General features: G+C 41.9%; 1 protein-coding gene across 5 annotated transcripts in view; it reads left to right on the forward strand.

Moving 5' to 3' along the window:
- Window positions 1-16,610, forward strand: part of LOC126260870 (serine/threonine-protein kinase PRP4 homolog) — a 173,007-nt gene that overhangs the window by 136,818 nt on the left and 19,579 nt on the right. For all 5 annotated transcript variants that reach the window (XR_007546653.1, XM_049958301.1, XM_049958302.1 and 2 more), the window contains one exon: window positions 7,058-7,189. Coding sequence is in view for 4 of the 5 variants with exons in the window: in XM_049958301.1 (XP_049814258.1) it covers window positions 7,058-7,189 (132 nt within the window). In the remaining variant the exon portion in view is untranslated. The remainder of the gene's footprint in view (window positions 1-7,057; window positions 7,190-16,610) is intronic.

Below are 16,610 nucleotides of genomic sequence, written 5' to 3' on the forward strand. Positions count from 1 at the left end.
CATGGGCAAAAACGGAAAGAGGTAGAAGTACAGTGAAACTACCACTCAGTACTAAATAGTTTGATGTCTACGAGTCTTCACAGATCATGGGGTTCAGAAGCTAGTCCGCTCTACAAAGTTGGAGAGATGGTGATCTTTGTCATCACTTTCTGATGAATTTACTGCGAAGTTTGAACCATGATTTCATCAAGTTCATATAGAAACAGTTACACAAGTTTCTTGGAAATGATGCAGTTGGAAGGGACTTCTTTACTAACAGAGAAGTTTTGGTTGAAAACTTGAAATAAGATACAGTTGTTGGAGAAAGAAGTGTTTACAATGCAGTCAGTTGTTAGGTGGTTTACTTAATAATGAGAAACAACTGAATAAACATTACAAAATGAATTATGTTTGAAGAATGCTTCATCAAAAAGAATACAAGCCTTTAAAAAGAAAAAAAAAAGTCTGGTGAAAATTAAGTGACCAGTCTCAGAAGGACAACAGTTTAGGAAATATGAGCTGAAAGATAAAAGAAGAATGTATACAAAAAGCAAGGAAAGAAGCTGGAAGTGTAGATATTGAAACTTCTAGTTCAGCTGAAAAATTAAGCAATGAATCTTTAACTGTGAAATTTAACATTTGACATAAATTCTGTGCTTTCATAATTATTGAATTTTCTTAAGGAAAATTGTATGGTTTCACTACGTTACTGTGTTAAAACAATTTGTATTTTAACTGATATATATATAGAGGGAAACATTCCACGTGGGAAAAATATATCTAAATACAAAGATGATGTGACTTACCGAACGAAAGCGCTGGCAGGTCGATAGATACACAAACAAACACAAACACACACACAAAATTCAAGCTTTCGCAACAAACTGTTGCCTCATCCTTCCCCTCTTTCCTGATGAGGCAACAGTTTGTTGCGAAAGCTTGAATTTTGTGTGTGTGTTTATGTTTGTTTGTGTATCTATCGACCTGCCAGCGCAGGGAAACATTCCACGTAGGAAAAATATATCTAAAAACAAAGATGATGTGACTTACCAAATGAAACTGCTGGCAGGTCGACAGACACACAAACAAACACAAACATACACACAGAATTCTAGCTTTCGCAACAAACTGTTGCCTCATCAGGAAAGAGGGGAAGGAGAGGGAAAGACGAAAGGATGTGGGTTTTAAGGGAGAGGGTAAGGAGTCATTCCAATCCCGGGAGCGGAAAGACTTACATTAGGGGGAAAAAAGGACAGGTATACACTCGCGCACACGCACATATCCATCCACATATATACAGACACAAGCAGACATATTTAAAGACAAAGAGTTTGGGCAGAGATGTCAGTCGAGGCAGAAGTGCAGAGGCAAAGATGTTGTTGAATGACAGGTGAGGTATGAGTGGCGGCAACTTGAAATTAGCGGAGATTGAGGCCTGGTGGATAACGAGAAGAGAGGATATATTGAAGAGCAAGTTCCCATCTCCGGAGCTCGGATAGGTTGGTGTTAGTGGGAAGTATCCAGATAACCCGGACAATGTAACACTGCGCCAAGATGTGCTGGCCGTGCACCAAGGCATGTTTAGCCACAGGGTGATCCTCATTACAAACAAACACTGTCTGCCTGTGTCCATTCATGCGAATGGACAGTTTGTTGCTGGTCATTCCCACATAGAATGCATCACAGTGTAGGCAGGTCAGTTGGTAGATCACGTGGGTGCTTTCACACGTGGCTCTGCCTTTGATCGTGTACACCTTCCGGGTTACAGGACTGGAGTAGGTGGTGGTGGGAGGGTGCATGGGACAGGTTTTACACCGGGGGCGGTTACACGGGTAGGAGCCAGAGGGTAGGGAAGGTGGTTTGGGGATTTCATAGGGATGAACTAAGAGGTTACGAAGGTTAGGTGGACGGCGGAAAGACACTCTTGGTGGAGTGGGGAGGATTTCATGAAGGATGGATCTCATTTCAGGGCAGGATTTGAGGAAGTCGTATCCCTGCTGGAGAGCCACATTCAGAATCTGATCCAGTCCCGGAAAGTGTCCTGTCACAAGTGGGGCACTTTTGTGGTTCTTCTGTGGGAGGTTCTGGGTTTGAGAGGATGAGGAAGTGGCTCTGGTTATTTGCTTCTGTACCAGGTCGGAAGGGTAGTTGCGGGATGCGAAAGCTGTTGTCAGGTTGTTGGTGTAATGCTTCAGGGATTCTTTAATGAAAGCGCTGGCAGGTCGATAGACACACAAACAAACACAAATATACACACAAAATTCAAGCTTTCGCAACAAACTGTTGCCTCATCAGGAAAGAGGGGAAGGAGAGGGAAAGACGAAAGGATGTGGGTTTTAAGGGAGACATTAAGGAGTCATTCCAATCCCGGGAGCGGAAAGACTTACCTTAGGGGGAAAAAAGGACACACACACACACACATCCATCCACACATATACAGACACAAGCAGACATATTTGAAATGTGTGTATTCCACTAATAAGGATCAGTTGTACAGTCCCTGGCGAGCAGCTTAAGTTCTATTCTGGAAGTAACGTGGAAATCGCATTGTACGAACGTGAAACAACTCCTAAGCGGAGAATAATTGCGGGATAACTAAACCTATGATTCTGGCAGGGTTAGTTAAGTTAATCGGTGAACAAATTTTGACAATGGCAGGAATAGCTACAGAAAAGGTGATGACAAGATTGTTTGTTAGAAAGAGGAAGGAGAAGAATCAGGGACATTACACAAATTATGGAAAAGTAACACAATTCCAAATTTATATAAAAATTTCGTAATACTACTTTTCGATCTCATGCTTGAGAAACTGGTGCATATGAATGAATTGTGAAACTATTTCCTAACATAAAGCTTTTTGCTTGTAGGTGGCCTTATAGGCATTTGAGATTGGTACTTCGTGAATTATATTCTGTTGTGTTATAAAAATGACCATTTGTGCCAAAACAGTCTCGTTTATTTTGTGTGTGTTACAAAATTGCTGCAATATTAGAAAGGCTTATTTTGTTTTATCTAGCAGACAGTGACAAAATAGACGTAATCAGATCGAGAAACCACACCAGTCTTGGGTATTATTTGTATTAACGGCTTTTTCAGTATTAGATAATGACATTTCAGTTTTTCATGAAGCAAAACGTTTGACGAAGTTTGATGAGGTAATAGGTTCTTTTGCAGAAAGAAAAGCATGCCATGTAAAACTGTAGCAAGATTAAAGAGAAAAAACTGCTAGGAGCTAAGGTTTGAAGAAATGTGTACTTTCTTGCTTGTCTCCTGTCTTTATTGGATTTGTGTATCCTATATTTAATTTTATGTCACAAAACAGCAAGTTATTAGCTAATAAGCAATAAAGAGTGCAGATTTTCTGAAGAGTTCTTGTTCTTCCGATTACAAATAATCCCATCCGCTATTAATTGCGAGATTTTTTTTCAAGGGCAGGCTGTCAAACCAGCTGACTGGTAGCAGAAGAGGCACCACAGGACATTTCAATTTCCACTGTCCTGAATATACTTTGATGGCATACATTACAAAATATGCACATTTCAATTCCACAAAGCAAAATACAGTGATGTGCGATAGAATAATTCTGTATGAAGAGGTGTGGCACTGCACCTTGGCACACTTAAGATCAAATAACATGTCTTACATTTGTTCGAACACATATGTATTATGTTGCAGACTTTTTAGAAAGATGTGCGCTACAAGATGAACATATTTTTGAAAATTAGTTTTATTATTATTATTATTATTATTATTATTATTATTTACCCAGTTAGCAAATATCGTAGATTTGGGGCTGATGCGCAGAGCAGTCAGAGTTATAGTGGGTAGTCTCCACGTGACCTGTGTTTACATTTAGTGATTTTATTGTTTCCCCTTCGTTTACTCTCATGGCAAGTGAAAACAAAACGGAAATCTGTGGCCAGGTGCTATCAAGTGAATTAAAATACATTCACATAATTACAGAAGGCTAAAATATGTTATTAGTTTCAGATTTTGTTTTATTTCCACCTTTCTGACAGTCTAACATTAATCACCTTGCAGAAAAATAAAGTTTTTTGTTTTGTTTGTTTGCTAAAGAAATTTGACCTTTATTGACCTTTTCCACAGAGGCAGTCAATGTATTTGAAACGAAATGTTTAATTCCACAGTACTGGCTAGTTTCAACTGCTCGCTGCATTTCAGGTTCACGTTTTCATCTTCTAGCACTTATGACATTATGCCATAATAAAGAACCAAATATGATATAATACAGCACTGGTGCTCCAAGAAACTTTACATCCTGAAAACCACACTGAAAAGCTTAATATCAGGTTGAGGTCTACTTCATTGGGAATCTGGACATACGGATGTGCACTTTAAGTATGCACTTCAAATGTGCACATTTATGTGTGGTTCTGGAAAGTCCGATGCATGTGGAGTATCCTCTGATGTCTGGTTTCTTTTATGACATAATGTGTGATCTTTCAATATTTTACACGTACGTACATACGGGCTTCCTACATCTTGATAGCTGCGCAAGCACGGTGTCGCCTGTTATCTGTGCTCTCTGGCAACTGCTGAAACGAACCTATTTCTAACAAGTCGCGGGAAAATATTGCGAATGGTAGTTTGAAAAGCGTTACTTTCAAAGTAAATATCCTTTTACTTAAGTTGAACTATGTGTGAGAATGTACCATGAATTTCTTAATTCACAGAGTGTTTGACTCTCATTTAATAATCAACTCTTTGATGACGAGCCATTTAGAAGAATTTTGAACCCCGAAGATCAGACATTTATGTCATTATTAAAAACTTTACTGGCACGTTTGTGTGATATACACTCCTGGAAATGGAAAAAAGAACACATTGACACCGGTGTGTCAGACCCACCATACTTGCTCCGGACACTGCGAGAGGGCTGTACAAGCAATGATCACACGCACGGCACAGCGGACACACCAGGAACCGCGGTGTTGGCCGTTGAATGGCGCTAGCTGCGCAGCATTTGTGCACCGCCGCCGTCAGTGTCAGCCAGTTTGCCGTGGCATACGGAGCTCCATCGCAGTCTTTAACACTGGTAGCATGCCGTGACAGCATGGACGTGAACCGTATGTGCAGTTGACGGACTTTGAGCGAGGGCGTATAGTGGGCATACGGGAGGCCGGGTGGACGTACCGCCGAATTGCTCAACACGTGGGGCGTGAGGTCTCCACAGTACATCGATGTTGTCGCCAGTGGTCGGCGGAAGGTGCACGTGCCCGTCGACCTGGGACCGGACCGCAGCGACGCACGGATGCACGCCAAGACCGTAGGATCCTACGCAGTGCCGTAGGGGACCGCACCGCCACTTCCCAGCAAATTAGGGACACTGTTGCTCCTGGGGTATCGGCGAGGACCATTCGCAACCGTCTCCATGAAGCTGGGCTACGGTCCCGCACACCGTTAGGCCGTCTTCCGCTCACGCCCCAACATCGTGCAGCCCGCCTCCAGTGGTGTCGCGACAGGCGTGAATGAAGGGACGAATGGAGACGTGTTGTCTTCAGCGATGAGAGTCGCTTCTGCCTTGGTGCCAATGATGGTCGTATGCGTGTTTGGCGCCGTGCAGGTGAGCGCCACAATCAGGACTGCATACGACCGAGGCACACAGGGCCAACACCCGGCATCATGGTGTGGGGAGCGATCTCCTACACTGGCCGTACACCACTGGTGATCGTCGAGGGGACACTGAATAGTGCACGGTACATCCAAACCGTCATCGAACCCATCGTTCTACCATTCCTAGACCGGCAAGGGAACTTGCTGTTCCAACAGGACAATGCACGTCCGCATGTATCCCGTGCCACCCAACGTGCTCTAGAAGGTGTAAGTCAACTACCCTGGCCAGCAAGATCTCCGGATCTGTCCCCCATTGAGCATGTTTGGGACTGGATGAAGCGTCGTCTCACGCGGTCTGCACGTCAAGCACGAACGCTGGTCCAACTGAGGCGCCAGGTGGAAATGGCATGGCAAGCCGTTCCACAGGACTGCATCCAGCATCTCTACGATCATCTCCATGGGAGAATAGCAGCCTGCATTGCTGCGAAAGGTGGATATACACTGTACTAGTGCCGACATTGTGCATGCTCTGTTGCCTGTGTCTATGTGCCTGTGGTTCTGTCAGTGTGATCATGTGATGTATCTGACCCCAGGAATGTGTCAATAAAGTTTCCCCTTCCTGGGACAATGAATTCACGGTGTTCTTATTTCAATTTCCAGGAGTGTATCTTAAAGTGTAACACGTGCAGAAAAGATCAACATTGTATGCGAAAGCTTCGCTTCTCTGGCAGCTTATTAACCTTAGAGACCAATATTATATGTGAAAGCTTTGCTTTTCTTGTAGCAACACTATGTATATTAATGTAAACTTAAATTTCCCTGTATGAGTGTTCGTACTACTTAACAGTGATGTTACTGTTGGCTGACTTCATCACTTGTCCTATGCTCTGAATATCCGCTATCATCGGCTGGCGAGATCACGTGACATGAGCTATGACTGGCTTACTAAAGTGCATCGCAATCTCGATTTCAATGATTTGGAAAGTAACATGCGGTGTTTGGTGGAATTCCAATGTATACTTTCATAATACAAGAATACGCAGTGTACATGTTGCTGCACATCAAAGATATTTCCAAAACGTATCTTTTTCCCCTGAGTTTCGTTTTCTAAAATGTCGGGAATCCTACATCCTTATATAAAACCATAATCATTCAAAGGATTGATAAGTTTTGCAGTTTCAAGAGAAACGGAAAAAGTGTTTTTCACCTGGGAGAAAGTTTATTTTTAACCAGGAAATTTGGGAATTTTTTTCCTCGTCCACATATACATCTTGACTGTGGAAACAAGTAGAAAAAACTAAATATGTGATTTGGTACTCTCCCAGTACATTACCAGTGTTCACTCTTTGTGTCAGCCATGCACTTTAGAAGTGAATTTGATCCTCTGTGTGTGTGTGTGTGTGTGTGTGTGTGTAATTGAAATTAAATGATGTAATTTTTAATATTTATGCCTTTTGTGTTTGTGTTGTAATTGAAATTAAATGATGTGATTTTTTCTTTGCAGATGTTAAAATTTTTTATGGATCTCAAGGGCAAAATGCCAAATAAACTGATCAGAAAAGGATCATTCAAAGAACAGCATTTTGATAGTAATTGTAATTTCCTGTATCATGAAGTTGATAAAGTGACTGAAAGGGTGAGTATATCAGATATTCTTGATCTGAACAATGACATCTACTGAATGTTTATGGTATTCCTACTTCTCCTACCACATCAGCTTTTACTTGTCATTTCAATCTGCAAAGTAGTTTTCCTGTACAGATTTGTAAGTCTTTGGATTGTGTGTGTTTTGTTCAAATGAATAAAGTGTAATACTGTAATATCATTTAATCTTTTGCATTTGATATTTTATTTCTTATGAAAATTCATACAAAGGTGGTGCATAATGCAACATTGCAGTGCCCGTGTTGTTCAGAACAACTATGTAATGTTCCTTTGGACATTTATGCATGTCAAACGTTTGACTCAGTGCCCCACTGCAGACCCCTAACTAAGGTATGAGCATATGGGATTGGTTCTCAAGTATGTGAGTGGCTCGAAGACTTCTTAAGTAGTAGAACCCAGTACGTTGTCCTCGATGGCGGGTGTTCATCGGAGGTGAGTGTATCATCTGGAGTGCCCCAGGGAAGTGTGGTAGGTTCGCTGTTGTTTTCTATCTACATAAATGATCTTTTGGATAGGGTGGATAGCAATGTGCGGCTGTTTGCTGATGATGCTGTGGTGTACGGGAAGGTGTCGTCGTTGAGTGACTGTAGGAAGATACAAGATGACTTGAACAGGATTTGTGATTGGTGCAAAGAATGGCAGCTAACTCTAAATAGAGATAAATGTAAATTAATGCAGATGAATAGGAAAAAGAATACCATAATGTTTGAATACTCCATTATTAGTGTAGCGCTTGACACAGTCACGTCGATTAAATATTTGGGCGTAACATTGCAGAGCGATATGAAATGGGACAAGCATGTAATGGCAGTTGTGGGGAAGGCGGATAGTCGTCTTCGGTTCATTCATAGAATTTTGGGAAGATGTGGTTCATCTGTAAAGGAGACCGGTTATAAAACACTAATACGATCTATTCTTGAGTACTGCTCGAGCGTTTGGGATCCCTATCAGGTTGGATTGAGGGAGGACATAGAAGCAATTCAGAGGCAGGCTGCTAGATTTGTTACTGGTAGGTTTGATCATCACGCAAGTGTTACGGAAATGCTCCAGGAACTCGGATGGAAGTCTCTAGAGGCAAGGAGGCGTTCTTTTCGTGAATCGCTACTGAGGAAATTTAGAGAACCAGCATTTGAGGCTGACTGCAGTACAATTTTACTGCCGCCAACTTACACTTCGCAGAAAGACCACAAAGATAAGATAAGAGAGATTAGGGCTCGTACAGAGGCATATCGGCAGTCATTTTTCCCTCATTCTGTTTGGGAGTGGAACAGGGAGAGAAGATGCTAGTTGTGGTACAAGGTACCCTCCGCCACGCACCGTGTGGTGGATTGCAGAGTATTATGTAGATGTAGATTTAGATGTCTGATGGAACAGATGGGGACTACAACCGTTATGAAACACAGGATTTGCATTACCAGTTCTGAAAATGGACAACCATCAGCTGTATAATGGAATGACCAAAACAAAAATTAGTGCCAGACCAGGACTCAAACCTGAATTTCCAGTTTATCATGCGCAGTTGCCTTACCACTAGGTTGTCCAAGCACATTTTATGGACAGACCCAAAGTTGCAGATGTGTCAGTTATATACCTGTTCCTTTGGATGTGCATGCCTGTCTGAAGGAACACTGCATTGTGCTTCTGAACAACACAGCCACTGCAATATCGTATTTATCTACTGACATTGGCAAGTGACTTTTCGATTAAAAGGTCTCCCTTGTACGGGAAATGTTTGTCGCTACTGTCAAAATTAATCAAAAAATGTTGGTTTTCTATAAATGTATTTGTACTTAGAAGGAGGGTGCCTTCACCCTGCTGTGGAATAATCTGATTGCTCTGTGATACCTCTTGCTATTGCATTGTGTATCAAGTGAAACCAATGTAGCAGTATGTGTGTGCATTAATTACACTGGTCAACACTCATTTTCTTGCCAAGGATATTTGAGTGGCTTTAGGATGGGTTAGTGGTGCTGAGGACGAATATAGCAACCATTTATGCAGTTTGGCTCTAGTTTTTGAGATAATGCGTGATTTATTCAAAAAATTAGAAAAAATTGCTAATACTGAACTCGAGCGCTACAAACTACAATGAAAAAAGAAAATAATCTTCATAAATAGCTTCTATGAAAACCTGATAGGCATTTGTCCACGTATAAAACATAATTGAAAAGTTTCTCTATAAGTATATCATTTTCCGTCCATGACGAACCGCTTCCTGCACGCTTTCCTTTTATAGGTCTCTTCAGAACAGTCACGTTGCAGATTCCAGCAATAATCTGCCATCATATGCCTGTCCCATCTTCCTTTATATCTTTCCTCTATTCCTTTCATATCTTGATGGAACCGCTCTCCTTGTTCCTCACTGAAATCACCTAGATTACGAGGAAATCGATCCAAGTGGCTGTGAAGGAAGTGCAATTTTATGCTCATGTTAGCTCCTAAGTTTTGAAAGTTAGTGAGCATGTTTTTGACCAGTTCCTCGTAATTGGGAGCTTTATGATTGCCCAAAAAACATTTTACAACAGCGACAAAACTGTTCCAGGCCGATGCTTCAGTGACAGTCATGACACTTGTAAAATTGGTATCGTTGATGAGCCTGCGAATTTGAGGACCATCAAATATTCCTGCCTTAAGTTTTTCACTACTGAGTCCAGGGAACATATTGCAGATGTATGTGAAGCAATTACCATTTCTGTCTAAAGCTTTGGTGAATTGCTTCATTAGTCCTAACTTAATATGTAATGGTGGAAGAACAATCTTGTCCCTACTAACCAGAGGTTCATTAATGATGTTTGCTTCACCAACAGCCATATGTTCCCTTGGAGGCCATGTTTTCTGCTTCCAATGTTCGTGCTTTGCCCTACTATCCCACATGCAGATAAAACATGGGTGCTTTGTGTATCCACTTTGTTGTCCAAGCAAGAAGTTCACCATTTTCAAATCAACACAAATCAACCACTGGTGCTGCATATACTGAATTTTCTGCAGAACCATCTTGATGTTAGCATATGCTTCACAAAGTTTTGTTGAGTGGGCAATTGGAATAGATGCGTAACGATTGCCATTGTGTAGGAGAACACATTTTAAACTTCTAGTGGAACTGTCTGTGAAGAGACGCCAGTCCTCTGGTCTATATTCCGGCAGCCCCAATTCAAGTAAAAGTCCAGGTATATTGCTGCAATACACTATAACCTCTTCTTGGTTGAAGTATGGAAGAAGGTTTTCTTCTCTCGTCCGGTAAGCTGTTATTTTAACACTTGGATGAAGACAGTTCTTTTCCTTAAGCCTGGATGCTAAGAGTTCTGATGCTTGCTTTGAAAGATTGAGTTCTCGTATCAAGTCACTGAGCTCCTTCTGGTCGAACTGCTGGGGTTGTGTCTCACGTCCTTCGTATTCCGAACCACTACTTGTACATTCCTCGCCGTGCACATCGTCATCTGATGATGTTAGCGTGGGTAATGTTGTGAAGGTTGGTACAGGAACATCGTTGCTGTGCACCACCGGTCTTCTTGCTGACTCCAAATCGGGATATTCCCGCTTTCGTTTTTTGAACCTATTAAAACCTTTCACATTAACAATGCAAAAATAGCAATCATCTGTATGGTTCTTCTGCTCTCGCCATACCATAGGCACTCCGAAGTTTAAGCTTTTCCTTTTTCGTTTTCTCCACTGCCGTAAGCACTCCACACAGCATTTACAAACTTTATGGGGTGCCCACACCTTGTCTTGATCTCCAAGTTTAATTCCGAAATATGCCAGATACGCTTCCTTCACAAAATGAGTGATATTCTTCCTGTTCTTTTGAAGAATGTATTCACCACAAATGTAGCAGAACTCATCTGGATGGTTCACGCAAAGACGGCGTGAAGAACTCATGTTTTCCTAAAACAAAATTGCACAAATACTACATATTATACAGAACTTTCTTGTATTTGCATGTCAATCACATCCAACAAACATAATTAATTGTTTTGTGTGAAATGAATACTCACCTCTTATTTGCTACGTCACGATGAAAAGGTTCTATCTCCTTGAAGCTGCACTGCACATGTGTGTGACTTTCGACCATCGCCATTTTTCTTTTTTTACACTGAACGCTACCTATCGGCTGTTGCGGGATTACCTCGGCCAACAAATGAATGTCGAGTACCGCCGAATTCAAATCTGCACAACCCTCAATATCTTCAACACACGCATAGCACAACAGGACTGAACACATGCTGACAGTGTGATGTTTGCATGATGTAATCCTCAACCACACAGATGCACTCCCTGAGCACAATTGTTTAATAAAGATAGTACAATATCACTAATTAAAAAACAGGTAGCAAATACATTACACCATATATGGACCCTGCAGTCGATATTATCCACATGAAACTCTCATTTCCACAAATAACCTATATCTCAAAAACCAGAGCCAATTTGGAAAAAGTACAAATATACTCGGAATGAGTATCATAACAATATCCCATTTTCGTTCAAACTTCCCTGGCAACGAAAAAAAAAAAAATATTTTGTAGAGCTGTGTTAAGAATACGGCAGCACCCATATCAACTTGAAACTTTAGATCCTCTTTACTAATGATGCGTATTGGCCCAGATTGAGTTTTGCCCATTTTTTCTCACCTTGGGCTGATAGACAGTTATCAGGCATTCGCACTGATTGCTGAAACATAGTTGCCAAGAGTTAAGACTTGTTCCTGATGAAACACACATTGTCACTGTGAACAGGCATGAGTTACAGCTATGAAGGTGATATCAGTTCAGACAAGATTTTCATAACCAATTATACAGTTGAGTAAAGGGTGGGAGAAGGCACTTGCTGACTGTAGCACAGATGGCTACTGAATTTGCTGTACTGGCTGAGATTAAGTGATGGCAAACTAAGTGCCTTTTATCATGGGCACTAAGTCATATATCTAACTGCTTTTCAATATACTGTTGGTTTTCTTGTTTTGCTGTAGCTGCATGTCTACTATGGAATATGGTGACTAGCTGGTAGACAACACTGTTTCAAATTTGTAAAATACAAAATCGTTGGCAAACCCTTTTTGCACTGCCAACACTACTACTAAAAGTTAGGCACATTTGAGAGTGTCATTGATACTTTGTTCCGAATTGCTTCTTGCCTTGGATACACTTCATGATCAGGTGCTATACATGCTCACACATCTTGTTGAGTGATTCTACATAAGACACTTCACAAGCTTGGTTATGTAATGAAATAATCGATAATTTACGCGGGATACATCCGGGTCATTCCATATCAATTCAACAAATTTGAGAAAATGTTCCAGCTGATTTGTCTCAGATTTGGCTGAAATTTAGCACACCAATGCTACCAAGTGTGGAACACTTATGTACAAAATTTTAAGTTCCCCTCCCAACTAGTTCCAGAATTATGGCTTGTGAAAGAAGGTGGTGTGACCCGGAAATTGCAACCCGCATCTGGCAATCTATCTTCAGACCCAACTTCAGGTGTTAATAACTTTGGAGCTATTCCACACAGTCCAGTGAAATTTTTACAACCCAGTAACATCCACTTAGACAACACACTCTATGAATCAAAACAACAACAACATGTTTCTGAGGGAAAATAAAAAATTTCAAAATGTGATTAAAAAAATGTAATACGTTAAAAGGTAGATATTGTAGGTGCCCTCTATGCCAAATATAATTCACTCAAAAAGGTTTTTTTTTTAGATTAATGTGGCCTAAACACATACAGAACTCATCTTGCCCGTATCAATCACACAAACAGAGTTACATGCACATGAAAATACAAAAATTTGAAAAATTACCTGAAAAACATGGATTTTCTAAGTGTGGAGCACAAAAGGGACAATGATATCCAAGCCAAATTTCAGACACTGCATAAATAGACCATAATATAATATGTGGCAAAATTTCAACTTGTTATTGCAAGGCATTTGTGTACAATAAAAGTTGACAGAGATGTTATGTTTCTTTTAACACAATTTAGCAAGTAATATTGATGATGCAGACAACTTGTTTCCGATAAAGCTGCAGCAATTGTTAGGAACCATTAGGCAACAGAAAGTTAAACAATGGTAGGTTTCAGGGACAGAATGAGTCATTGTTAGGCAGGAAAAACAAAGGAAACAAGCAAAAATTACAGGTTACTCACATTTTTAAGATTCTAGTTCAGACTGGTCAGTGCTGTTGTGGAAAGTCAGTATGGAGGCAGAAGAGTGTACTAGTGGTGCTTTTGTTCAAACAAGTTGCAGTATTGGTAGAACACAAGCATCTGAATGTCATAAAACAACATATGGAACAAAATGTGGCATTCGCTTTGTACTGTATGATCTGGATGAATTGTTCTAAGATTTGTTGATATGGAGATCTGGGATACACCCTGTGGGCAGAAGAAGTACAGTTCCAGGAAACTTTAGTGTTTGTTATCATCACATGAAAGTGTTTCTGGATAAGTATTCCTTCCTACAAAGAAGTTCTTTTGATCCATTTCGGATTCATAAGAAGACAGTGAAGTGTAGCCTCAGAGAAATTGATGTAAAATCAGTATTGAAAGTGAATCAGTGCATGGGACTTAACATGAAACCAGGACAAAAGTTATGTTCCAGGTGTGTTACACTGCTAAAAAATGAAGAATATTCTGATAATTTATGTGACTGTGATGAAGAGTATCAGCCAACTACAAGCACAGCGGATGAGCAATTAAATACGTCAGTGACTGCTCTTAGTTTGCCTCCCATGGAAGACACACAAAGTTGGGAAAAGAGACAGGCCCAGTTATGGTAGAAGAAAACTACTAGAAGCTCAAATGGAATTAAAACACAGAATAGCTGACACACTAATGATGGAAGAGGAAGAACTATCTGGTCCAAAGGAACAGAAATCATGCCAGAAATGCTCTGATTTGGACAAAATTGTGCATGATTTGAAAGAAAAATGTGCCATATCCACACGCCAGAAAAAAGTAGCTATTTTTACTCATGGACTTTCCAGCTGGTCTATTGACTACACTGCAAAGGGATTCAATGTTTCTACATATATGGTAAAGCAAGCTAGGAAAATAAAAGCAATCCAAGGAGTGCTTCCACAACTTCAGCAGGCTCAGGGTAAGCAATTGAGTTCAGAAATAAAGGTGCTAGTGTTGGAGTTTTATGAAAATAATGACTACAGCCAAATAATGCCTGGAAAAAAAGACTGTGTAACGGTGAAAATGGGAAATGTACATGTACAGATGCAAAAAAGACTGTTGCTATGCAACATATCAGAACTATATGTAGAATTAAAGGAAAAGTATCCCAATACCAAAGTAGGTTTATCGTCTTTTTTCAATGTTCGGACAAAATGGGTTGTGCCTGTAAGTGCAAGGGGCACACACAAGGTTTGTGTATGTGAGACCCATCAAAATGCTAAGCTGATGTTTGCTGCTATAAAGGATTCTGGTCTGGATTACAAAGGTGCAATGAAGCTGCTAGTGTGTGACATCAGTTCCTACCAGTGCATGATACACAGGTGTGAAAAGTGTCCTGGTAAGGCAAATCTTGCGGAACACATGAATAACAAACTGTATGGTGAACTCCTTATGGATGACGATGAGCTTGTTTCTTGTAAACAATGGATACACGTGGATCGCACAATCTTGAAACAAAGCAAAGTACAGTGGAAGATTTTGTTAAAATGTGTTGTCAAAAAACGGACAAACTGACCACACACAGCAACAACACAATCGGCTTATCTCCAGTTTTGTAAGGATAATTTGAAACAAGATGAAATTATAGTAATACTAGACTTTTCTGAAAATTATGCATTTATAGCTCAAGATGCCATCCAAGGATATCATTCGGACAATAGTCAAGCAACTCTCCACGGCTACCCCCTGCGGGTTCGGGGGGTAAGAATAGGCCCGCGGTATTCCTGCCTGTCGTAAGAGGCGACTAAAAGGAGTCTCAAACGTTTCGGCTTTCTGTGATGGTCCCCTCTTGGGTTTGACCTCCTTTTTTCCAAATTTCCGTTGTTGGTGCGTGCCATTTGGGGAAGGACGCCTTACGTGGTGTTTTTCTATTGGTCCATCATGCACCACCGTCTTGCATGTTACCTATTGTCGTGTGGAGGGGGGGGGGGGGGATTACACCCAACATCTTCTGGGTTGTCTCCTTCTCGTCTTGTGCGCAATCCTCTTCTTAGCGCCCACGACAACTGTGGACCCTTTCAACACCTAAAATCCAGCGCGGTAGCCAGTCCGTTGTCATGGGGTCGTCATGTACCCTCTTGGTGGTAGCCCCCTGACCACTACAGATGCCAGAGCTGTTTCCTCCCCATGCATGCCAAGGAGTACGTGCCCATCTTGTCTGGGGCACGGTGACTCCGGGCAACGGGTTATCGGCCAGGTACCCGTTGCTTTGGCTGGGTGGCGCCCTTGGGGAGAGCCCTCGTTCGGAGTAGGTGGCATCTGGGCGGATGTGGCGCAATGAAGCGCAATAAATCACACCAAGCTGGTGGTCGCACGGCCACCAGCGTCTCTAAGCGAGTCAGAGTTGAGTTGGATGCTGCGCAATATGACCCTCAGTCGTTCCCCTCGTTGGCTGCGCCATGGGAGGGACGCCGATCTAGTGCCAAGCGGGAGCCTTACGTACCGCAGTACCTTGTCTGCACCAGGACTGATGGCGACTCCTTTCTTACGACGAAGCCTCTGTTTTTTGTGGCACACCTGGAGGATAAGTTTGGGGAAGTGGCGGGGTTGTCTAAAATGAGGAATGGGTCCATCCTCCTCAAGACGTCCTCCCCAGCCCAGTCACGAGCGTTGCTCTTGTGTGATAAGCTGGGTGACGTCCCTGTTACCGTCACTCCCCACAGTAGCTTAAATATGGTCCAGGGGATTATTTACCATCGTGACCTCTTGTTACAATCAGATGACGAGCTGAGAGCCGACTTGGAACGACGTGGTGTACATTTTGTCCGTCGTGTACATAGAGGACCCAAGACTAACAGGGTGGCCACCGGTGCCTTAATCTTGGCCTTCGAGGGTGATGTCTTGCCCGAGAAGGTCAAGGTAATGGTTTACCGTTGTGACGTCAAGCCATACGTCCCTCCCCCGATGCGGTGCTTCCAGTGCTGGAAGTTTGGGCATATGTCCTCCCGTTGCCCATCCAGCGCTACATGTCGAGATTGCGGGCGCCCCTCTCATCCCGATTCTCCATGTGCGCCTCCGCCTGTATGTGTCAACTGTGGGGAGCACCACTCTCCATGCTCGCCGGATTGCCCTGTTCTTCATAAGGAGCGGAAGATAATGGAATTTAAGACCCTGGAACGGCTTACTTATCGAGAGGCAAAACTGAAATATGAAAGGTTCTGTCCTGCTTCCATTCGAACATCTTATGCTGCAGCCACGTTATTGTCGCC

The sequence above is a fragment of the Schistocerca nitens genome, chromosome 5 (genome assembly GCF_023898315.1).
Source record: "Schistocerca nitens isolate TAMUIC-IGC-003100 chromosome 5, iqSchNite1.1, whole genome shotgun sequence".
NCBI lineage: Eukaryota > Metazoa > Arthropoda > Insecta > Orthoptera > Acrididae > Schistocerca > Schistocerca nitens.